Source organism: Haliotis rufescens, unplaced genomic scaffold (assembly GCF_023055435.1).
Source record: "Haliotis rufescens isolate VD_foot unplaced genomic scaffold, xgHalRufe1.0.p SCAF_16, whole genome shotgun sequence".
In the NCBI taxonomy this organism is placed as follows: domain Eukaryota; kingdom Metazoa; phylum Mollusca; class Gastropoda; order Lepetellida; family Haliotidae; genus Haliotis; species Haliotis rufescens.
Window position 1 is genome coordinate 32,454,749 of NW_025963846.1, and position 25,479 is coordinate 32,480,227.

General features: G+C 41.9%; 1 protein-coding gene across 2 annotated transcripts in view; it reads left to right on the forward strand.

The window, feature by feature from the left end:
- Positions 1-11,644, forward strand: part of LOC124118959 (protein Wnt-5a-like) — a 236,103-nt gene extending 224,459 nt beyond the window's left edge. For both annotated transcript variants that reach the window (XM_046481297.2, XM_046481296.2), the window contains one exon: positions 8,987-11,644. In XM_046481297.2, the coding sequence (XP_046337253.1) occupies positions 8,987-9,448 (462 nt within the window). In that variant the 3' untranslated portion in view covers positions 9,449-11,644. The remainder of the gene's footprint in view (positions 1-8,986) is intronic.
- The last annotated feature ends 13,835 nt before the right edge of the window (positions 11,645-25,479 follow it).

Below are 25,479 nucleotides of genomic sequence, written 5' to 3' on the forward strand. Positions count from 1 at the left end.
CAAGGGCTGTACTGTGTCACACGTCCCCATCACACCATCTCTCACAAAAGGGCTATACTATGTCACACCTCCCTATCACACCGTCTTTCACACAAGGGTTATACTGTGTCACACGTCCCCATCACACCGCCTCTCACACAAGGACTATACTGTGTCACAGCTCCCAATCACACCGTCTCTCACACAAGGGCTGTACTGTGTCACACGTCCCCATCACACCATCTCTCACACAAGGGCTATACTGTGTCACACGTCCCCATCACACCGTCTCTCACACAAGGACTATACTATGTCACACGTCCCCATCACACCATCTCTCACACAAGGGCTGTACTATGTCACACCTCCCCATCACACCATCTCTCACACAAGGGCTATACTATGTCACACCTCCCCATCACACCGTCTCTCACACAAGGACTATACTGTGTCACACCTACCCATCACACCGTCTCTCACACAAGGACTATACTATGTCACACCTCCACATCACACCGTCTCTCACACAAGGGCTGTACTGTGTCACATGTCCCCATCACACCGTCTCTCACACAAGGGCTGTACTGTGTCACACCTCCCCATCACACCATCTCTCACACAAGGACTATACTATGTCACACCTCCCCATCACACCGTCTCTCACACAAGGACTATACTATGTCACACCTCCCCATCACACCGTCTCTCACACAAGGACTATACTGTGTCACACCTCCCCATCACACCGTCTCTCACACAAGGACTACACTATGTCACACCTCCCCATCACACCATCTCTCACACAAGGACTATACTATGTCACACGTCCCCATCACACCATCTCTCACACAAGGGCTATACTATGTCACACCTCCCCATCACACCATCTCTCACACAAGGGCTATACTATGTCACACCTCCCCATCACACCGTCTCTCACACAAGGACTATACTGTGTCACACCTCCCCATCACACCGTCTCTCACACAAGGACTATACTGTGTCACACCTCCCCATCACCCCGTCTCTCACACAAGGACTATACTATGTCACACCTCCCCATCACACCGTCTCTCACACAAGGGCTGTACTGTGTCACACCTCCCCATCACACCGTCTCTCACACAAGGGCTGTACTGTGTCACACCTCCCCATCACACCGTCTCTCACACAAGGACTATACTGTGTCACACGTCCCCATCACACCGTCTCTCACACAAGGGCTGTACTATGTCACACCTCCCCATCACACCGTCTCTCACACAAGGGCTATACTGTGTCACACGTCCCCATCACACCGTCTCTCACACAAGGACTATACTGTGTCACACGTCCCCATCACACCGTCTCTCACACAAGGGCTGTACTGTGTCACACGTCCCCATCACACCGTCTCTCACACAAGGACTATACTGTGTCACACGTCCCCATCACACCATCTCTCACACAAGGGCTGTACTATGTCACACCTCCCCATCACACCGTCTCTCACACAAGGGCTATACTGTGTCACACGTCCCCATCACACCGTCTCTCACACAAGGACTATACTGTGTCACACCTCCCCATCACACCGTCTCTCACACAAGGGCTATACTGTGTCACACGTTCCCATCACACCGTCTCTCACACAAGGACTATACTGTGTCACACCTCCCCATCACACCGTCTCTCACACAAGGGCTATACTATGTCACACATCCCCATCACACCGTCTCTCACACAAGGGCTATACTATGTCACACGTCCCCATCACACCATCTCTCACACAAGGGCTGTACTGTGTCACACCTCCCCATCACACCATCTCTCACACAAGGACTATACTGTGTCACACCTCCCCATCACACCATCTCTCACACAAGGGCTATACTGTGTCACACCTCCCCATCACACCGTCTCTAACACAAGGGCTATACTATGTCACACGTCCCCATCACACCGTCTCTCACACAAGGGCTATACTGTGTCACACACTCCCATCACCCCGCCTCTCACACAAGGGCTGTACTATGTCACACCTACCCATCACACCGTCTCTCACACAAGGGCTATACTATGTCACACCTACCCATCACACCGTCTCTCACACAAGGGCTATACTATGTCAAACGTCCCCATCACACCGTCTCTCACACAAGGGCTGTACTATGTCACACGTCATCCAGCCCTGTCCTAAGGAAATGTCAATCAGCCCGCGGAAGATGTCATGTACGGTCTATAAATTACGAGGCCTATCAGCTGAACCGAACGTTCAAGGCAATAACATGTAATTGTGTGAATGAATTATGACAAATTCGCAGCTTTTGAGTCTGTGAAAGTGAAATGTTTTTGACAGAACTGTCACAGACATAATGAATAGCATTGACCTGAGGTAACTGATCATGTTCTCAGTTGACACCTTCCACCTCCTCCGTGTTACATTACATAGTCTCTGTCTCCTCCACGTGTTACATTACATGGTCTCTATCTCCTCCACGTGTTACATTACATAGTCTCTATCCCCTCCACGTGTTACATTACATAGTCTCTATCTCCTCCACGTGGTACATTACATGGTCTCTATCTCCTCCACGTGTTACATTACATAGTCTCTGTCTCCTCCACGTGTTACATTACATGGTCTCTATCTCCTCCACGTGTTACATTACATAGTCTCTATCTCCTCCACATGTTACATTTCATAGTCTCTATCTCCTCCACGTGGTACATTACATGGTCTCTATCTCCTCCACGTGTTACATTACATAGTCTCTGTCTCCTCCACGTGTTACATTACATGGTCTCTATCTCCTCCACGTGTTACATTACATAGTCTCTATCTCCTCCACTTGTTACATTACATAGTCTCTATCTCCTCCCCGTGTTACATTACATAGTCTCTATCTCCTCCACGTGGTACATTACATAGTCTCTATCTTCTCCGCGTGTTACATTACATAGTCTCTACCTCTTCCACGTGTTACATTACATAGTCTCTATCTCCTCCACGTGTTACATTACATAGTCTCTATCTCCTCCACGTGTTACATTACATAGTCTCTATCTCCTCCACGTGTTACATTACATAGTCTCTGTCTCCTCCACGTGTTACATTACATAGTCTCTATCTCCTCCTCGTGTTACATTACATAGTCTCTATCTCCTCCCCGTGTTACATTACATAGTCTCTATCTCCTCCACGTGTTACATTACATTGTCTCTATCTTCTCCGCGTGTTACATTACATAGTCTCTATCTCCTCCCCGTGTTACATTACATAGTCTTTATCTCCTCCAAGTGTTACATTACATAGTCTCTATCTCCTCCACGTGTTACTTTACATAGTCTCTATCTCCTCCACGTGTTACATTACATAGTCTCTATCTCCTCCCCGTGTTACATTACATAGTCTCTATCTCCTCCAAGTGTTACATTACATAGTCTCTATCTCCTCCCCATGTTACATTACATAGTCTCTATCTCCTCCACGTGTTACATTACATAGTCTCTATCTCCTCCCCGTGTTACATTACATAGTCTCTATCTCCTCCCCGTGTTACATTACATAGTCTCTATCTCCTCCAAGTGTTACATTACATAGTCTCTATCTCCTCCACGTGTTACATTACATAGTCTCTATCTCCTCCATGTGTTACATTACATAGTCTCTATCTCCTCCAAGTGTTACATTACATAGTCTCTATCTCCTCCAAGTGTTACATTACATAGTCTCTATCTCCTCCACGTGTTACATTACATAGTCTCTATCTCCTCCAAGTGTTACATTACATAGTCTCTATCTCCTCCACGTGTTACATTACATAGTCTCTATCTCCTCCCCGTGTTACATTACATAGTCTCTATCTCCTCCCCGTGTTACATTACATAGTCTCTATCTCCTCCCCGTGTTACATTGTATAGTCTCTATCTCCTCCCCGTGTTACATTACATAGTCTCTATCTCCTCCCCGTGTTACATTACATAGTCTCTATCTCCTCCACGTGTTACATTACATAGTCTCTATCTCCTCCACGTGTTACATTACATAGTCTCTATCTCCTCCCCGTGTTACATTACATAGTCTCTATCTCCTCCACGTGGTACATTACATAGTCTCTACCTCCTCCACGTGGTACATTACATAGTCTCTATCTCCTCCACGTGTTACATTACATAGTCTCTATCTCCTCCACGTGTTACAATACATAGTCTCTATCTCCTCCACGTGTTACATTACATAGTCTCTCTATCCTTCACAGGTTGCATAACATATTACATATTACATAAAAAATTCCCTACCGCCTTCACATCTTCCATTGAATATTCTCCACCGCCTTCACGTATTACCGCCCCTGTGTCAGACTATCGAGAATCCTGAGTAACCGCCCCTGAATCAGACTTTCGAGAATCCAGAGTTACCGCCCCTGAATCAGACTTTCGAGCTTCCAGAGTTACCGCTACTGTGTCAGACTGTCGAGCGTCCAGTGTTACCGCCCCTGTGTCAGAACGCGAGCTTTCAGATCAGTATCAGGGCCTCGTTCCTCAAAGCGATCTTAGCGCTACAATGATCGTAAGCCTATGTTAAAGTATGGGACTTACGATCACGTTAGCGCTAAGACTGCTTTGAGGGACGGGGCCCAGGACTGCAGTTTCAGCAAGTCGCAGTAGTGATGGCACGGAAGTGAAAGAGTTACCGCCCCTTGTCACGGCGTGATGTGGACGTGACTAGGAGGGGAAACCTCCTTCTCTGGCGCCAGCTGAGGCAGAATAGAACCGTTTGCGTCACCCAGGCATCTCAACTGATCAGATGTTGATGTTTTGTGTGTAGTTACCAGTCGTAAAATGCGACGAAACCCCAGAGTCTGGGGTATGTTGTCATACCACAGAATACACATATGATGCGGCTTCATTCTGTCTCAATGCACCTTTCTAAAACACTACGGAGGTGTACACACCCGGTATTCAGCAGTCAGACCGGGTATTACGAACAGTCTGGTGTATCGAACAGACTGGTGTGTCGAACAGTCGGATATATCGAACTGTCTCAAGTATCGAACAATCGGATATATCGTACAGTTGGATGTATCGAACAGTCGGTTGTATCGAACAGTAGGGTATATTGAGCAGTTTGGTGTATCAGGTTTGATATAGCCGAATCGAAAAAAGGTCTTATGATGTGTTTTATTCGATGACAGAGTAATCTACGCTTCAATGGGAGGCAAAATAGTATGTCGATGTTTGAATGTGATCCAGCTGTGGCGCCAGGACGTGAGTCAGGCCTTCAGTACTGCACCGCGAGCAGCCTAGTGCAAACCCATAAATGTAATGCATGACAGATAACTTATAATAACGGTCACGTGACAGCTGTTGTGTCTCCCGTATACCATGATGCCACATTCTGAAAGCTTTGCTGACAAGTCACGTGGCATGGATGTCACAGTTCGATATCGCGGCAATATTCGAGCTATATGCCGGCGATCTGTAAATAATCGAGTCTGGACCATGACATCATGAGCACAGATCTACGCAATTGGGATTCGATGACATGCATCGACCAAGTCAGCGAACTTGACCACCCGAGCTGGTTAGTCGCCTCTTACGACAATCACAGTCGTCTTTCACGGCAAGCATGGGTTGCGGAAGACCTATTCCACCCCGGATCTTCACGGGTAGTTAGTTCAATGTCGTCAAGCCGCTTATCTCTGTCATCATGGGACTCATCACTGTGTCGTGTGTAGGTACAGCTTCATCATTGATGAACATATTGCTCTCTTGAAGCTCTGTATATGAGTGTAATTCTCTCTCGACAAATCATCACTGGAATACTAACTTGATCTCATGTCAATTGAACACTCTAAAACCGACACTGTATTTGTTAAGATGCAAATAATTATAAACCTGGTCACACCCAACAATGTGTCAAGGCGTGTCAGCACTGACACTACAGTGAGAAGACCCTTTTATCCATACAACTGTAATGAACGTTTGATAGGGATACACTCCCAGCTGACACGCAGTGAGAAGACCCTTTTATCCATACAACTGTAATGAACGTTTGATAAGGACTCAAGTCCGAGTTCAACTATCAATCATTTTGATATGAAAATCTTTATATATATTAGTCCATTAATAAGAGGAGAAATACCCGAATACTTCCTTTCCCATTCTCAATGAGCGTATTGCCGTACGCCGGTCTGGCGCCGTCATCGTGGAAAGGAAACATTGAACCTTCATGACCCATAATCAACTAAACAAGCCATATATGTGAGACCTTATTCATTCTTTTGGCAATACATCTACCTATTTGACCCCGGATTTTGAATAGGTGGTACGACATTCAATTGCGGATATCGTAAAGGTTTACGGCAGTTGAGCCTTGCGCACAAAGACATGCCTTTTCTCTGCTAACGTTCAGCGATATATCAAAAGGCGGGAAGTCAATCAGTCGGTCTTATATTTTTGGTCGTGAATAGCACTTGAGAGATGAAAACATGCATTATAATTCACCCTCACGACCTTTTCCTGGTAGTTCAAATTTTATAGAAGCGATAACGTTGCTTAGAGTAATTTCAGTCTATGTACACTCATTAATATCTACCCATATGCACTCTTAGTCATTATCAAGATGTGCTAGGGTTTCACGTCAGCTTTATTGTACGCCGTTAAGCGGTTGGTCATAAAACGCAAACGTACGTACCAACTGAGTCTCGTTTACTTGGGTTTAGTCGTTATCTGATAGGACCAGAGTTGCTAAAAGAAAGGGAAATTACTCCGGGACGTTTATCATTCATGTTATCAGCGTTTCGGGGTGAAAAAGGGTTCCGTTAGATGTTTTTACGATCGAACTACCGCCGTTAAGAATTTGAACAATTTCAATTTGCTTCATCTTTGGGCTTATGGTTTATTTTGATAGAAAGCGTTAGATTTTATAATTCTTTTTGTACTACAGTTTCATGGGGTACTAACTTGAGATTCATTTAGCAGAAATGTGTAGCGGTTAATGAAGATTTGTAGATTGTAAGTAACTGTATATTATGCAGGTAACTGTAGACTGTGCAGGTAACTGTAGATTATGCAGGTAACTGTAGACTGTGCAGGTAACTGTAGACTGTGCAGGTAACTGTAGATTGTGAAGGTAACTGTAGATTGTGCAGGTAACTGTAGATTGTGCAGGTAACTGTAAATTGTGCAGGTAACTATAGACCGTGCAGGTAACTGTAGATTGTGCAGGTAACTGTAGATTGTGCAGGTAACTGTAGACCGTGCAGGTTACTGTAGACTGTGCAGGTAACTGTAGACTGTGTAGGTAACTGTACACCGTGCAGGTAACTGTAGATTGTGCAGGTAACTGTAGATTGTGCAGGTAACTGTAGATTGTGCAGGTAACTGTAGACTGTGCAGGTAACTGTAGATTGTGCAGGTAACTGTAGATTGTGCAGGTAACTATAGACCGTGCAGGTAAATGTAGATTGTGCAGGTAACTGTAGATTGTGCAGGTAACTGTAGACTGTGCAGGTAACTGTAGACTGTGTAGGTAACTGTAGACCGTGCAGGTAACTGTAGATTGTGCAGGTAACTGTAGACTGTGCAGGTAACTGTAGACCGTGCAGGTAACTGTAGATTGTGCAGGTAACTGTAGACTGTGTAGGTAACTGTAGATTGTGCAGGTAACTGTAGATTGTGCAGGGAACTGTATATTGTGCAGGTAACTGTAGATTGTGAAGGTAACTGTAGATTGTGCAGGTAACTGTAGATTGTGCAGGGAACTGTAGATTGTGCAGGTAACTGTAGATTGTGCAGGTAACTGTAGATTGTGCAGGTAACTGTAGATTGTGCAGGTAACTGTAGACTGTATAGGTAACTGTAGATTGTGCAGGTAACTGTAGATTGTGCAGGTAACTGTAGATTGTGCAGGTAACTGTAGATTGTGCAGGTAACTGTAGACTGTGCAGGTAACTGTAGATTGTGCAGGTAACTGTAGACCGTGTAGGTAACTGTAGATTGTGCAGGTAACTGTAGGTGGTGTAGATAACTGTAGGTAACTGTAGGTGGTGTAGATAACTGTAGGTATCTGTAGGTGGTGTAGGTAACTGTATATTGTGCAGGTAACTGTAGGTGGTGTAGGTTACTGTGATCCGCGTGGAGTGTGTAGAAGACGGTGCCGCCAGCTTGTCATGTAAGATTAATCCAAGGACTTCATGATTGGCAGACTGGGCGCTACTGTGGTATGCCAGAAATGTTCCTACAATAAAGATCAAATGGTGAATGATATACGATACAGGGTGGGCATTTTCCGGAGAAAACAGGAAGGAATTCCGCAAATGATGGATCTTTCTTACAAAGACGTTATTTAATCACATTAAGTTTACTTTAGTATTTTTCAAGTCCTTTAACGTATACTGTTACACAACACTGTTAGTACGTGTGTCTAAACGGTTCAAATGCAAGTCTATCTGAAGATGGAGCATTCTGAAAGTTTGCGTCTGGTCCTCGACCACTGCAGACTGTTGTGCAGATCTGCTGACTGTTGTGCAGTACTGATCATTGGGTGTGCATCTTTTTATAACACTTCATCACAGACTTGGCAAGGACGGTGTTAAGCGCAGATGGCTGGTGAACCCTGACGATCGCCCGATACACTGCGAATTCCATTTTAACAGTTTTTTTGCAACAGACTCCGAAAACACATTTTTGTCTATTTCCGTTATGGCGATGCAGCCCTGAGCTCATTTCCAAAATTAGATTTCGGCTACAGTTTCTTTATACAAGAAAAACTATTACTCCCAATCCAGTCAAATCATTCGCTTGCTTTGTTTCAAGTCAAGTGTGGAGAAAGACTATTAGTATATGTCGCGCCCTCTTCCAATATCCCTTCACACGGAATGTGATATTGCGTCGGTTACAGTTGAACATTTTAGGAGACAAATTTGATGTTAATGAATGATCATTTAATGACGTTTGTTGTTTTTATACGGCCCCTTTGTCAAACAAATGTGAAGTATTAATTATTTTCTTTCTTTTCTAGTCTGTGTACAACTACGCCAAGGTGGCGTGCAAGTGCCATGGCGTGTCCGGCTCCTGTAGCTTGAAGACCTGTTGGCAACAGCTGCCGTCTTTCAGAGAAGTGGGGGACCGTCTCAAAGATAGATACGATGGTGCAACAGAGGTCAAGTTCAACAAAAGGGGAACAAAATTAGTGCGCAAAAATAAACGGTATAACCGCCCCTCGAGGGAAGACGTGATATATTTGGACGAGTCGCCCGACTATTGTAAGTCGGATCCTGAAACGGGATCCTTCGGAACCATTGGCCGGGAATGCAACAGAAACTCAGAAGGCATGGATGGTTGTAACCTGCTGTGTTGCGGACGCGGCTACAACACATTCAAACGAAAACTTGTTGAGCGTTGCCATTGTAAATTTTACTGGTGTTGTTATGTGCGCTGTAAAACATGTGAGCGGATAGTAGATGTCCACACGTGCAAATAATGACGTCATCGGGACGTGAGGATGACGTCATTGACTCTACTGAATGATCTCCCCACAGAAAGTGCGTCCGCCCATATTGCCCGGGTGACGGAGAAGAAAACATGCGAGAGAATTTACCAATCAGAAAATGAGGATATTGTACATCTTCCAAAAGGACCACCATCTGAGCAAGGATTACATGTATGGATATAACGTTCTGTCGATGGGGACTTGCATTTCTCAGACGAGGCACAGCGTGTTTGTGTTACTTATGAGCTGCGGAGAACCCAAAGTTGCCATGGTAACAGAACTACTTTCTCTACGAGGAAGCTATATACGGTAACTTTGGCAGTGATGTGACAATCACGGTGATGTAAGGATTAAAGGGCAGGTGACAAGTGGCATTCACACAGCCAGGAGACGCTCTTCACCATTATCCGCTGTTATATTGGAAACAACGACACTCAAGTAGATGCCACACAACAACAGTTCACGATGACGATGGTCACTGTTGACAAGTAATTTATGTAACAGTTCCTCAACTAGTGCTGATTAATTTCGATTTGGTAGTTCTTCCACACTGCAAAGTGAAGTCACCGTAAATTTGAGCTGAATTTGTACATAGAGACCTTCACATCCGGGTTCCTGGCATTTAGGAACATTACTGCCACGCTGTAGAATATTATCAACTTATTTCAAATTAATGCGAGAAGTGTTTGTTTGTATATAGTTAAGACAGTAATCAGTAAGTACGAGATATTTATTTACCTTGTAATATATTTGTAGAGCAAAATACAGTGAACAGTTTACGTCATGACAGAAGCACGTGCAGATACCTACCGGAGACCATGGACAGGGTTAATCCAGGCTTAATTCCGGTAAACCGGTTTAATCTGGCTTGTCTCTAGCCGTACGTTATAATTGCATTTAGTTTATGTTTCTCTCAGGTAGAAATCTCTTGTAATACAGTGTTCACGGATCCATGAGACACATAGAGTGAATAACGAAACATTGCGACTGGTCTACATACATTTGCGCAAACCATTCACGAGAACACAAACAGGTAGTGACGCGCTTTCTATGTCAATTGAGTGTACATATTACTAGCAAGGATTGTTGTCTCGATCCGTGAATTCAGCTGCCACTAGCAATGTCCAATGGTAACTGTGCGATCTGTCTTGTTATATGGTTCCGTACTTGTAAATAATTTTGGTTATATTTATGACCCATTTATCATTTGAATGTAACGTCATGGCACCATATATTCATCCAACGTTAATATTGTACTTACCGTTAGTCGTATCGCCTGACAACGGACACAGACTGAAGTTTCAGTATCAATTTGAAATATTTATTTGATAATTTTTTCTTGCTCTGGATATGATTGATATCTCTACCACATAACATGCATATTTAGAATCAAACAAATGCATTTTTGCAAACATTTAATTTGTTCTGAGTGTCGCCTATGCGCTGGGATGACAAGTTAGTCGTCAGCGTTTCCCATCTTCTGTCCAGTTGGAACTCACGGAAGCAGTGTTATGCCTGATGTTTGTTCGGATATGATATTATCTATGTGTTCATCATCATCAGCATTACGTCCTGTCTTAGAATCATCTCTGTTTGTGTTGTTTATTACTGTTGCTATGGTGATCAAATGGCTGTACTATTTGGTCATGTGACGTATACTATATACATGTAAGACTTGGTGTATAGAGAATTTGTACAATACTACCGAGGGATAGCACTTCCGAACGAGAACAGGTCACGTGACCCTTATCTCCCTCATTGGATTAGGCTGAAGTTTTCGTCACAGCTAAACCGAATATTTGTTGTTGAAAAAGAGATCTATTTTCGCATTTTAGCATTTCTTTCTTATTGAGTCTTATTGAGGCTGTTAATATTTCTTTTAACGATATTCACGTGTACACCCTGAAGGTAATGACACGTGTAGACTGTAATATGTATTCTGGGCATAAGACCAAGCATAATACTACATACAATAGATATATTTCTTGAAATGTTATCATTTTTTTACTATATACCATGTTGATTTTTTAGCATAAATGTGATTGCTAATTTCGGTTATCATAATACTGTATTCAGTCATTTTATTTATTTTTAGACTACGAAACCTCAGCTGCACCCGGCAAGGTGTTGTCTGAATAAACCAGGGTATGTAAGTCATTCAGATGTAAATAAAATATTAGAACACAAGAGAGTCGTGATTTTGTTTCAGTGTGGCATGATCTTCAGTGCATGTGTACGGGTGTCCATGCACGTTAAGAAACGCTTTGCAGATGCCCGTATGTTGGGTCATCTTTCTGTGGTAAAGGTCGACGTAACGAGGACAGCACATCTTCCCGAGGCAAGGGAGATAAGTGACTATAAAAGTCCAGTTTCCACCCTTGCCGAACTTGTCTGGAATTATGGAGTTATTTTGGCTGGACGAATGAGTCTATGCATAGTCCAATCAAAATCGCGTAACGATACCGACATCCAAGTCATAAACTGCCGTGCAGGGTGCGGTCGATTTGCAGGATGTTCCAAATTTTTTCATGTTTTAAATTTGGGTGCTCTCGTGATTTGATGCACTTCGCGAAGTGTCTTGATTGGGCGCCGCGATTTTGTTTGAAGCAAGTGATACGAGAGGTGGAATTTGATTGGTCATCAGGAGGAACATGATAGGGACATAACTCGTAATAGCCACTGGTGGCGCTACGATCGAGCCCAGAATTTCCGGCCTAGTTCGGCAAGGGAGAAAACTGGACTTTTACAGTCAGTTAACTCCCTTGTCTCGGGAGGATGGGGACAACAACACTGTAGAATGAACTGGATTCAATCGTCAGATGTGTAAGGTGTAAATACAGTAAACAGTTTATTGTGATTATTGTTTACACCGTCTGCGAGTCACTGTGTGAGTGAGTGATTATGTTTTACACTGACCGCGAGTTACTGTGAGAGGGAATGATTATTGTTTACGCCATCCACGAGTCACTGTGTGAAGGATTGATTATTGTTGACATCTTACACGAGTCACTGTGTGAGTCATTACTGTTTACACCGTCCAAGAGTTACTGTGAGTGAGGAATTGTTTTCAGCACAGTCGACGATTCACAATTTAAGTGACGGAACGACTGTTCATCACATCTTCATAAAGACTTCATCAAGTCTTCATCATGTCTTCACAACCAAGACAGTCCGTAAGTGCTCCATGTCTTCACGTGCGAGTAAATGGATGTATAAAGAGACGATGTAAACCATCACGTATAAAGAGACCATGTAAACCATCACGTATAAAGAGACCATGTAAACTATGATGTATAAAGAGACCATGTAAACTATAACGTATAAAGAGACCATGTAAACCATCACGTATAAAGAGACCATGTAAACTAACACGTATATAGAGACCATATAAACCATCACGTAATAAAGAGACCATGTAAACCATCGCGTATAAAGAGACCATGTAAACCATCACGTAGTAAGAGACCATGTAAACCATCACGTAATAAGAAACTAGTAAACCATCACGTATAAAGAGACCATGTAAACTATGATTTATAAAGAGACCATGTAAACCATCACATATAAAGAGACCATGTAAACTATGACGTATAAAGAGACAATGTAAACCATCATGTATAAAGAGACCAAGTAAACCATCACGTATAAAGAGACCATGTAAACTATGATGTATAAAGAGACCATCTAAACTATGACGTATAAAGAGACCATGTAAACTATGACGTATAAACAGACCATGTAAACTATGATGTATAAAGAGATAATGTAAACTATGATGTAAAAAGAGATCATGTAAACTAACGCGCATAAAGAGACCATGTAAACTATGACGTATAAAGAGACCATGTAAACCATCACGTATAAAGAGACCACGTGAACCATCACGTATAAAGAGACAATATTAACTATGACGTATAAAGAGATAATGTAAACTATAACACAGAGAAGAGAACATGTAAACTATGACGTATATAGAGACAATATTAACTATGAGTATAACGAAACCATGTAAACTATGACGTATATAGAGACAATGTAAACTATGACGTGTATAGAGACAGTGTAAACTATGACGTATATAGAGACAATATTAACTATGAGTATAACGAAACCATGTAAACTATGACGCATATAGAGACAATGTAAACTATGACGCATATAGAGACAATGTAAACTATGACGTATATAGAGACCATGTAAACTATGACGTATATAGAGACAATGTAAACTATGATGTATAAAGAGACAATGTTAACAATCACGTGTAGAGAGACAGTAATAACTATCACGTATATAGATAGACAATGTTAACTGTCACGTAGATAGAGAGACAACGTTAACTGTCACATGTATAGATAGACAATGTCAACTATCACGTAGATATAGACAATGTTAACCATCACGTATAGAGAGACAATGTTAACTATCACGTGTAGAGAAACAATGTTAACCATCACGTATAGAGAGAGCCAATGTTAACTATCACGTATAGAGAGACAAATTTAACAATGGCGTAAATAGGGAGACAATGTTAACTATCACATGTAGAGAAACAATGCTAACTATCACGTATAGAGAGACAATGTTAACTATCACGTATAGAGAGACAATGCTAACTATCACGTATAGAGAGACAATGCTAACTATCACGTATAGAGAGACAATGTTAACTATCACGTATAGAGAGACAATGCTAACTATCACGTATAGAGAGACAATGCTAACTACCACGTATAGAGAGACAATGTTAACTATCACGTGTAGAGAAACAATGTTAATTATCACGTGTAGAGAGAGCCAATGTTAACTATCACGTATAGAGAGACAAATTTAACAATGGCGTAAATAGGGAGACAATGTTAACTATCACATGTAGAGAAACAATGCTAACTATCACGTATAGAGAGACAATGTTAACTATCACGTATAGAGAGACAATGCTAACTATCACGTATAGAGAGACAATGCTAACTATCACGTATAGAGAGACAATGTTAACTATCATGTATAGAGAGACAATGTTAACTATCACGTATAGAGAGACAATATTAACTATCACGTATAGAGAGACAATGTTAACTATCACGTATAGAGAGGCAATGTTAACTATCACGTATAGAGAGACAATGTTAACTATCACGTATAGAGAGACAATGTTAACTATCACGTATAGAGAGACAATGTTAACTATCACGTATAGAGAGGCAATGTTAACTATCACGTATAGAGAGACAATGCTAACTATCACGTATAGAGAGACAATGCTAACTATCACGTATAGAGAGACAATGTTAACTATAAAGTATAGAGAGACAATGCTAACTATCACGTATAGAGAGACAATGCTAACTACCACGTATAGAGAGACAATGTTAACTATCACGTATAGAGAGACAATGCTAACTATCACGTATAGAGAGACAATGTTAACTATCACGTATAGAGAGACAATGCTAACTACCACGTGTTGAGAGAGACAATGTTAACTATCACGTATAGAGAGACAATATTAACTATCACGTATAGAGAGACAATGCTAACTACCACGTATAGAGAGACAATGTTAACTATCACGTATAGAGAGACAATGCTAACTATCACGTATAGAGAGACAATGTTAACTATCACGTATAGAGAGACAATGCTAACTACCACGTGTTGAGAGAGACAATGTTAACTATCACGTATAGAGAGACAATATTAACTATCACGTATAGAGAGACAATGTTAACTATCACGTATAGAGAGACAATATTAACTATCACGTATAGAGAGACAATATTAACTATCACATATATTGAGACAATGTTAACTATCACGTAAATAGGGAGACAATGTTAACTATCACGTATAGAGAGACAATGTTAACTATCACGTATAGAGAGACAATGTTAACCATCACGTATAGAGAGACAATGTTAACTATCACGTATAGAGAGACAATGCTAACTACCACGTGTTGAGAGATCCAATGTTAACTATCACGTATAGAGAGACAAATTTAACAATCACGTAAATAGGGAGACATTGTTAACTATCACGTGTAGAGAGAGCCAATGTTATCTATCACGCGTAGAGAGACAATGTTAATTAACACAGATATAAAGACAATGTTAACTATCATGTGTAGAGAGACAATAATAACTATCATGTGTAGAGAGACAATAATAACTATCATGTGTAGAGAGACAATGTTAACTATCATGTGTAGAGAGACAATAATAACTATCATGTGTAGAGAGACAATGTTAACTATCACGTGTAGAGAGACAATGTTAACTATCACGTGTAGAGAGACAATAATAACTATCACGTGTAGAGAGACAATAATAACTATCATGTGTAGAGAGACAATGTTAACTATCACATGTGGACAGACAATGTTAACTGTCGCGTATATTGAGACAATGTTAAGTATCACGAATATGGATAGACAATTTTAACTGTTACGTATATAGAGGCAATGTTAACTGTCACGTATATAGAGAGACAATGTTATCTATCACGAATATATAGAGACAATGTTAAATATCACGTATATAGAGAGACAATGTTAAATATCACGTATATAGAGAGACAATGTTAAATATCACGAATATATAGAGACAATGTTAAATATCACGTATATAGAGAGACAATGTTAAATATCACGTATATAGAGAGACAATGTTAAATATCACGAATATAGAGAGACAATGTTAAATATCACGTATATAGAGAGACAATGTTAAATATCACGTATATAGAGAGACAATGTTAAATATCACGAATATATAGAGACAATGTTAAATATCACGTATATAGAGAGACAATGTTAAATATCACGTATATAGAGAGACAATGTTAAATATCACGTATATAGAGAGACAATGTTAAATATCACGAATATATAGAGACAATGTTAAATATCACGTATATAGAGAGACAATGTTAAATATCACGTATATAGAGAGACAATGTTAAATATCACGAATATAGAGAGACAATGTTAAATATCACGAATATAGAGAGACAATGTTAAATATCACGTATATAGAGAGACAATGTTAAATATCACGTATATAGAGAGACAATGTTAAATATCACGTATATAGAGAGACAATGTTAAATATCACGTATATAGAGAGACAATGTTAAATATCACGTATATAGAGAGACAATGTTAAATATCACGTATATAGAGAGACAATGTTAAATATCACGAATATAGAGAGACAATGTTAAATATCACGTATATAGAGAGACAATGTTAAATATCACGTATATAGAGAGACAATGTTAAATATCACGTATATAGAGAGACAATGTTAAATATCACGAATATAGAGAGACAATGTTAAATATCACGAATATAGAGAGACAATGTTAAATATCACGAATATAGAGAGACAATGTTAAATATCACGAATATAGAGAGACAATGTTAAATATCACGTATATAGAGAGACAATGTTAAATATCACGTATATAGAGAGACAATGTTAAATATCACGTATATAGAGAGACAATGTTAAATATCACGAATATAGAGAGACAATGTTAAATATCACGTATATAGAGAGACAATGTTAAATATCACGTATATAGAGAGACAATGTTAAATATCACGTATATAGAGAGACAATGTTAAATATCACGAATATATAGAGACAATGTTAAATATCACGTATATAGAGAGACAATGTTAAATATCACGTATATAGAGACAATGTTAAATATCACGTATATAGAGAGACAATGTTAAATATCACGTATATAGAGAGACAATGTTAAATATCACGAATATAGAGAGACAATGTTAAATATCACGTATATAGAGAGACAATGTTAAATATCACGTATATAGAGAGACAATGTTAAATATCACGTATATAGAGAGACAATGTTAAATATCACGTATATAGAGAGACAATGTTAAATATCACGAATATAGAGAGACAATGTTAACTGTCACTAATCTACAGCCAATGTTAACTATCGCATGTAGAGAGACAATGTTAACTATCACAGTGTCAACAGTAGTGTCAACAACAGTGTCAATAGTAGTGTCAACATGACTATTAACTGTACTATACAGATGTTGACAGTATTGACAACAGTAGTGTGAACATTAGCTTCATCAACAGTGTCAACTGTAGTGTCAACAACAGTGTGAAGAGCTAAAAATGTTTCCTGTGCAGAGTTACGGCGCTTGGCCGTGCAAGGATCAGCTGATCGAACCCCAGATAATCCCAAGGTAATATGCTTACTCTGTGAGCTCCACAGTACTCAGTGCCAACATATACGCCCTGATGTGACCAGCAACTGTTCGACTCCCCCTTCTCCCCGTGTTACTTGTTCCCACATTCTTGTTTTATATACAAGTCACATTGTACACACACCGACATGGGAGCTGCTATAGATGTATTTCAGGTAAACTTTCCCAACCACCGGCGAGCAACACCACGTTCCTTTGTCGGACGTTCACAAAGACCGCACCGCCAGCCTGTATTCAACGCGCTTTATTAGCCAGAAAGAGAATTTTTGTGACTAAATGATGTACCCGAAATTGGTTTTAAAAGGCTTCACAGCTATTAGGCTTTGTATAGTACCACTGGGTACAGGTCTTAGCGATGTTACAAATAGGGAAATGGGGTCAGCATTAAAAACTCGAGGAAAGCGATGGCTTCAGTGTTACGCAAGGGCGGTGAAGGAGAGACGAATGGGAGACGATGTATTGTGTGGGACTGAGGAGATTAAAGATGAGGAAGACGAAGGTAGTAGTGGGGTTCATATGGTCGTGATTGAGGCTGATGTATTACTGGTGACGGTTTATATTGTAGTCGGGATGGTTGACATAGCTGTGATGGGGTGATTTAGCAGTCCGTGCATGGTAAATAGATCAGTTTGTCAGTTCCTGCATTGTCAATAGATCAGTTTGTCAGCCCATGCATGGTGGCGCTTAGATCAATGTGAGTTATAGATCAAGGTGGTTCATAGATCAGTATAACACTCTCTGCCAAGTGGTGCACATATCAGTATAACAGTCTCTGCCAAGTGTTTCATATATCAGTGTTACAATCTCTGCCAAGGTGGTGCATAGATCAGTATAACAGTCTCTGCCAAGTGGTGCATAGATCAGTGTGACAGTCTCTAGCGAGTGGTGCATAGATCAGTGTGACAGTCTCTGCCAAGTGGTTCATAGATCGATATAACAGTCTCTGCCAAGTGATGCATAGATCAGAGTGACAGTCTCTAGCGAGTAGTTCATAGATCAGTGTTACAGTCTCTGCCAAGTGGTTCATAGATCGATATAACAGTCTCTGCCAAGTGATACATAGATCAGTGTGACAGTCTCTAGGAGGTGGTGCATAGATCAGTATAACTGTCTCTGCCAAGTGATGCATAGATCAGTGTGACAGTCTCTAGCGAGTAGTTCATAGATCAGTATGACAGTCTCTGCCAAATGCAAGCGGTGCATAGATCAGTATAACAGTCTCTGCCAAGTGGTTCATGAATCAGTATAACAGTCTCTGCCAAGTGGTTCTTAGATCAGTATAACAGTCTCTGCCAAGTGGTTCATATATCAGTGTGACACTCTCTGCCAAGGTGGTTCATAGATCAGTATAACAGTCTCTGCCAAGTGGTGCACAGATCAGTGTGACACTCTCTGCCAAGGTGGTTCATAGATCAGTATAACAGTCTCTGCCAAGTGGTTCATAGATCAGTATAACAGCCTCTGCCAAGTGGTTCATATATCAGTGTTACAATCTCTGTCAAGTGGTTCATAGATCAGTATAACAGTCTCTGCCAAGTGGTGCACAGATAGGTGTGACAGTCTCTGCCAAGTGGTTCTTAGATCAGTATAACAGTCTCTGCCAAGTGGTTCATAGATCAGTGTGACACTCTCTGCCAAGTGGTTCTTAGATCAGTGTGACAGTCTCTGCCAAGTGGTTCATAGATCAGTGTCACACTCTCTGCCAAGTGGTTCATAGATCAGTATAACAGCCTCTCCCAAGTGGTTCATATATCAGTGTTACAATCTCTGTCAAGTTGTGCATAGATCAGTATAACAGTCTCTGCCAAGTGATGCATAGATCAGTCTAACTTTTGCTGCCACGTCGTGCATAGATCAGTGTGACAGTCTCTGCCAAGTGGTTCATAGATCAGTATAACAGTCTCTGCCAAGTGATGCATAGATCAGTATAACAGTCTCTGCCAAGTTGTGCATAGATCAGTATAACAGTCTCTGCCAAGTTGTGCATAGATCAGTATAACAGTCTCTGCCAAGTGTTTCATAGATCAGTATAACAGTCTCTGCCAAGTGGTTCATGAATCAGTATAACAGTCTCTGCCAAGTGGTTCTTAGATCAGTATAACAGTCTCTGCCAAGTGGTGCATAGATCAGTGTGACAGTCTCTGCCAAGTGGTGCATAGATCAGTTTGACAGTCTCTGCCAAGTGGTTCTTAGATCAGTGTGGTAGTCTCTGTCAAGTGTTTCTTAGATCAGTATAAAAGTCTTGGCCAAGTGTTGCATACATCACTACAACAGCCTCGGCCAAGTTGTGCATAGATCAGTATAACAGTCTCTGCCAAGTTGTGCATAGATCAGTATAACAGTCTCTGCCAAGTGTTTCATAGATCAGTATAACAGTCTCTGCCAAGTTGTGCATAGATCAGTATAACAGTCTCTGCCAAGTGATGCATAGATCAGTCTAACTTTTGCTGCCACGTCGTGCATAGATCAGTGTGACAGTCTCTGCCAAGTGGTTCATAGATCAGTATAACAGTCTCTGCCAAGTGGTTCATGAATCAGTATAACAGTCTCTGCCAAGTGGTTCTTAGATCAGTATAACAGTCTCTGCCAAGTGGTGCATAGATCAGTGTGACAGTCTCTGCCAAGTGGTGCATAGATCAGTTTGACAGTCTCTGCCAAGTGGTTCTTAGATCAGTGTGGTAGTCTCTGTCAAGTGTTTCTTAGATCAGTATAAAAGTCTTGGCCAAGTGTTGCATACATCGCTACAACAGCCTCGGCCAAGTTGTGCATAGATCAGTATAACAGTCTCTGCCAAGTTGTGCATAGATCAGTCTAACTTTTGCTGCCACGTCGTGCATAGATCAGTGTGACAGTCTCTGCCAAGTGGTTCATAGATCAGTATAACAGTCTCTGCCAAGTGATGCATAGATCAGTATAACAGTCTCTGCCAAGTTGTGCATAGATCAGTATAACAGTCTCTGCCAAGTTGTGCATAGATCAGTATAACAGTCTCTGCCAAGTGTTTCATAGATCAGTATAACAGTCTCTGCCAAGTGGTTCATGAATCAGTATAACAGTCTCTGCCAAGTGGTTCTTAGATCAGTATAACAGTCTCTGCCAAGTTGTGCATAGATCAGTATAACAGTCTCTGCCAAGTGTTTCATAGATCAGTATAACAGTCTCTGCCAAGTTGTGCATAGATCAGTATAACAGTCTCTGCCAAGTGATGCATAGATCAGTCTAACTTTTGCTGCCACGTCGTGCATAGATCAGTGTGACAGTCTCTGCCAAGTGGTTCATAGATCAGTATAACAGTCTCTGCCAAGTGGTTCATGAATCAGTATAACAGTCTCTGCCAAGTGGTTCTTAGATCAGTATAACAGTCTCTGCCAAGTGGTGCATAGATCAGTGTGACAGTCTCTGCCAAGTGGTGCATAGATCAGTTTGACAGTCTCTGCCAAGTGGTTCTTAGATCAGTGTGGTAGTCTCTGTCAAGTGTTTCTTAGATCAGTATAAAAGTCTTGGCCAAGTGTTGCATACATCACTACAACAGCCTCGGCCAAGTTGTGCATAGATCAGTATAACAGTCTCTGCCAAGTTGTGCATAGATCAGTCTAACTTTTGCTGCCACGTCGTGCATAGATCAGTGTGACAGTCTCTGCCAAGTGGTTCATAGATCAGTATAACAGTCTCTGCCAAGTGGTTCATGAATCAGTATAACAGTCTCTGCCAAGTGGTTCTTAGATCAGTATAACAGTCTCTGCCAAGTTGTGCATAGATCAGTATAACAGTCTCTGCCAAGTGTTTCATAGATCAGTATAACAGTCTCTGCCAAGTGGTTCATGAATCAGTATAACAGTCTCTGCCAAGTGGTTCTTAGATCAGTATAACAGTCTCTGCCAAGTGGTGCATAGATCAGTGTGACAGTCTCTGCCAAGTGGTGCATAGATCAGTTTGACAGTCTCTGCCAAGTGGTTCTTAGATCAGTGTGGTAGTCTCTGTCAAGTGTTTCTTAGATCAGTATAAAAGTCTTGGCCAAGTGTTGCATACATCACTACAACAGCCTCGGCCAAGTTGTGCATAGATCAGTATAACAGTCTCTGCCAAGTTGTGCATAGATCAGTCTAACAGTCCCTGCCAAGTTGTGCATAGATCAGTATAACAGTCTCTGCCAAGTGGTTCATAGATCAGTATAACAGTCTCTGCCAAGTTGTGCATAGATCAGTATAACAGCCTCGGCCAAGTTGTGCATAGATCAGTATAACAGTCTCTGCCAAGTTGTGCATAGATCAGTATAACAGTCCCTGCCAAGTGTTTCATAGATCAGTATAACAGTCTCTGCCAAGTTGTGCATAGATCAGTATAACAGTCTCTGCCAAGTGTTTCATAGATCAGTATAACAGTCTCTGCCAAGTGGTGCATAGATAAGTATAACAGTCTCTGCCAAGTGGTGCATAGATCAGTACAACAGCCTCGGCCAAGTTGTGCATAGATCAGTATACCAGTCTCTGCCAAGTGGTGCATAGATCAGTATAACAGTCTCTGCCAAGTTGTGCATAGATCAGTATACCAGTCTCTGCCAAGTGGTGCATAGATCAGTATAACAGTCTCTGCCAAGTTGTGCATAGATCAGTATAACAGTCTCTGCCAAGTGGTTCATAGATCAGTATAACAGTCTCTGCCAAGTTGTGCATAGATCAGTATACCAGTCTCTGCCAAGTGGTGCATAGATCAGTATAACAGTCTCTGCCAAGTTGTGCATAGATCAGTATAACAGTCTCTGCCAAGTGGTTCATAGATCAGTATAACAGTCTCTGCCAAGTTGTGCATAGATCAGTATACCAGTCTCGGCCAAGTGGTGCATAGATCAGTATAACAGTCTCTGCCAAGTTGTGCATAGACCAGTATAACAGTCTCTGCCAAGTGGTTCATAGATCAGTATAACAGTCTCTGCCAAGTTGTGCATAGATCAGTATACCAGTCTCTGCCAAGTGGTGCATAGATCAGTATAACAGTCTCTGCCAAGTTGTGCATAGATCAGTGTGACAGTCTCTGCCAAGTGGTGCATAGATCAGTGTGACAGTCTCTGCCAAGTGGTTCATAGATCAGTGTCACAGTCTCTGCCAAGTTGTGCATAGATCAGTATAACAGTCTCTGCCAAGTTGTGCATAGATCAGTATAACAGTCCCTGCCAAGTGGTGCATAGATCAGTATAACAGTCTCTGCCAAGTTGTGCATAGATCAGTATAACAGTCCCTGCCAAGTGGTGCATAGATCAGTGTGACAGTCTCTGCCAAGTGGTTCATAGATCAGTGTGACAGTCTCTGCCAAGTGGTTCATAGATGAGTGTGACAGTCTCTGCCAAGTGGTTCATAGATCAGTGTGACAGTCTCTGCCAAGTGGTTCATAGATCAGTGTCACAGTCTCTGCCAAGTGGTTCATAGATCAGTGTCACAGTCTCTGCCAAGTGGTGCATAGATCAGTATAACAGTCTCTGCCAAGTTGTGCATAGATCAGTATAACAGTCCCTGCCAAGTGGTGCATAGATCAGTATAACAGTCTCTGCCAAGTTGTGCATAGATCGGTATAACAGTCCCTGCCAAGTGGTGCATAGATCAGTGTGACAGTCTCTGCCAAGTGGTTCATAGATCAGTGTGACAGTCTCTGCCAAGTGGTTCATAGATGAGTGTGACAGTCTCTGCCAAGTGGTTCATAGATCAGTGTGACAGTCTCTGCCAAGTGGTTCATAGATCAGTGTGACAGTCTCCCTCAAATGGTGCATAGATAGGTGTGACAGTCTCTGCCAAGTGGTGCATAGATCAGTGTGACAGTCTCTGCCAAGTGGTTCATAGATCAGTGTGACAGTCTCTGCCAAGTGTTTCATAGATCAGTGTGATAGTCTCTGCCAAGTGGTGCATAGATCAGTGTGACAGTCTCTGCCAAGTGGTTCATAGATCAGTGTGACAGTCTCTGCTAAGTGGTGCATAGATCAGTGTGACAGTCTCTGCCAAGTGGTTCATAGATCAGTGGGACAGTCTCTGCCAAGTGGTGCATAGATCAGTGTGACAGTCTCTGCCAAGTGGTGCATAGATCAGTGTGACAGTCTCTGCCAAGTGGTGCATAGATCAGTGTGACAGTCTCTGCCAAGTGGTGCATAGATCAGTGTGACAGTCTCTGCCAAGTGGTTCATAGATCAGTGTGACAGTCTCTGCCAAGTGGTGCATAGATCAGTGTGACAGTCTCTGCCAAGTGGTTCATAGATCATTGTCACAGTCTCTGCCAAGTGGTTCATAGATCAGTGTGGTAGTCTCTGCCAAGTTGTGCATAGATCAGTGTTACAATCTCTGCCAAGTGGTGCACAGATAGGTGTGACAGTCTCTGCCAAGTTGTGCATAGATAGGTGTAACAGTCTCTGCCAAGTGGTTCATAGATCAGTGTGACAGTCTCTGCCAAGTGGTTCATAGATCAGTTTGACAGTCTCTGCCAAGTGGTGCATAGATCAGTGTGACAGTCTCTGCCAAGTGGTGCATAGATCGGTGTGACAGTCTCTGCCAAGTGGTTCATAGATCAGTGTGACAGTCTCTGCCAAGTGGTGCATAGATCAGTGTTACAGTCTCTGCCAAGTGGTTCATAGATCAGTGTGACAGTCTCTGCCAAGTGGTGCATAGATCAGTGTGACAGTCTCTGCCAAGTGGTTCATAGATCATTGTCACAGTCTCTGCCAAGTGGTTCATAGATCAGTGTGGTAGTCTCTGCCAAGTTGTGCATAGATCAGTGTGACAGTCTCTGCCAAGTGGTGCACAGATAGGTGTGACAGTCTCTGCCAAGTTGTGCATAGATAGGTGTAACAGTCTCTGCCAAGTGGTTCATAGATCAGTGTGACAGTCTCTGCCAAGTGGTTCATAGATCAGTTTGACAGTCTCTGCCAAGTGGTTCATAGATCAGTGTGACAGTCTCTGCCAAGTGGTTCATAGATCAGTGTGACAGTCTCTGCCAAGTGGTTCATAGATCAGTTTGACAGTCTCTGCCAAGTGGTTCATAGATCAGTGTGACAGTCTCTGCCAAGTGGTTCATAGATGAGTGTGACAGTCTCTGCCAAGTGGTTCATAGATCAGTGTGACAGTCTCTGCCAAGTGGTTCATAGATCAGTGTGACAGTCTCTGCCAAGTGGTGCATAGATCAGTGTGACAGTCTCTGCCAAGTGGTTCATAGATCATTGTCACAGTCTCTGCCAAGTGGTTCATAGATCAGTGTGGTAGTCTCTGCCAAGTTGTGCATAGATCAGTGTGACAGTCTCTGCCAAGTGGTGCACAGATAGGTGTGACAGTCTCTGCCAAGTTGTGCATAGATAGGTGTAACAGTCTCTGCCAAGTGGTTCATAGATCAGTGTGACAGTCTCTGCCAAGTGGTTCATAGATCAGTTTGACAGTCTCTGCCAAGTGGTTCATAGATCAGTGTGACAGTCTCTGCCAAGTGGTTCATAGATCAGTGTGACAGTCTCTGCCAAGTGGTTCATAGATCAGTTTGACAGTCTCTGCCAAGTGGTTCATAGATCAGTGTGACAGTATCTGCCAAGTGGTTCATAGATCAGTGTGACAGTCTCTGCCAAGTGGTTCATAGATCAGTTTGACAGTCTCTGCCAAGTGGTTTATAGATCGGTGTGACAGTCTCTGCCAAGTGGTTCATAGATCAGTGTGACAGTCTCTGCCAAGTGGTGCATAGATCGGTGTGACAGTCTCTGCCAAGTGGTGCATAGATCAGTGTGACAGTCTCTGCCAAGTGGTTC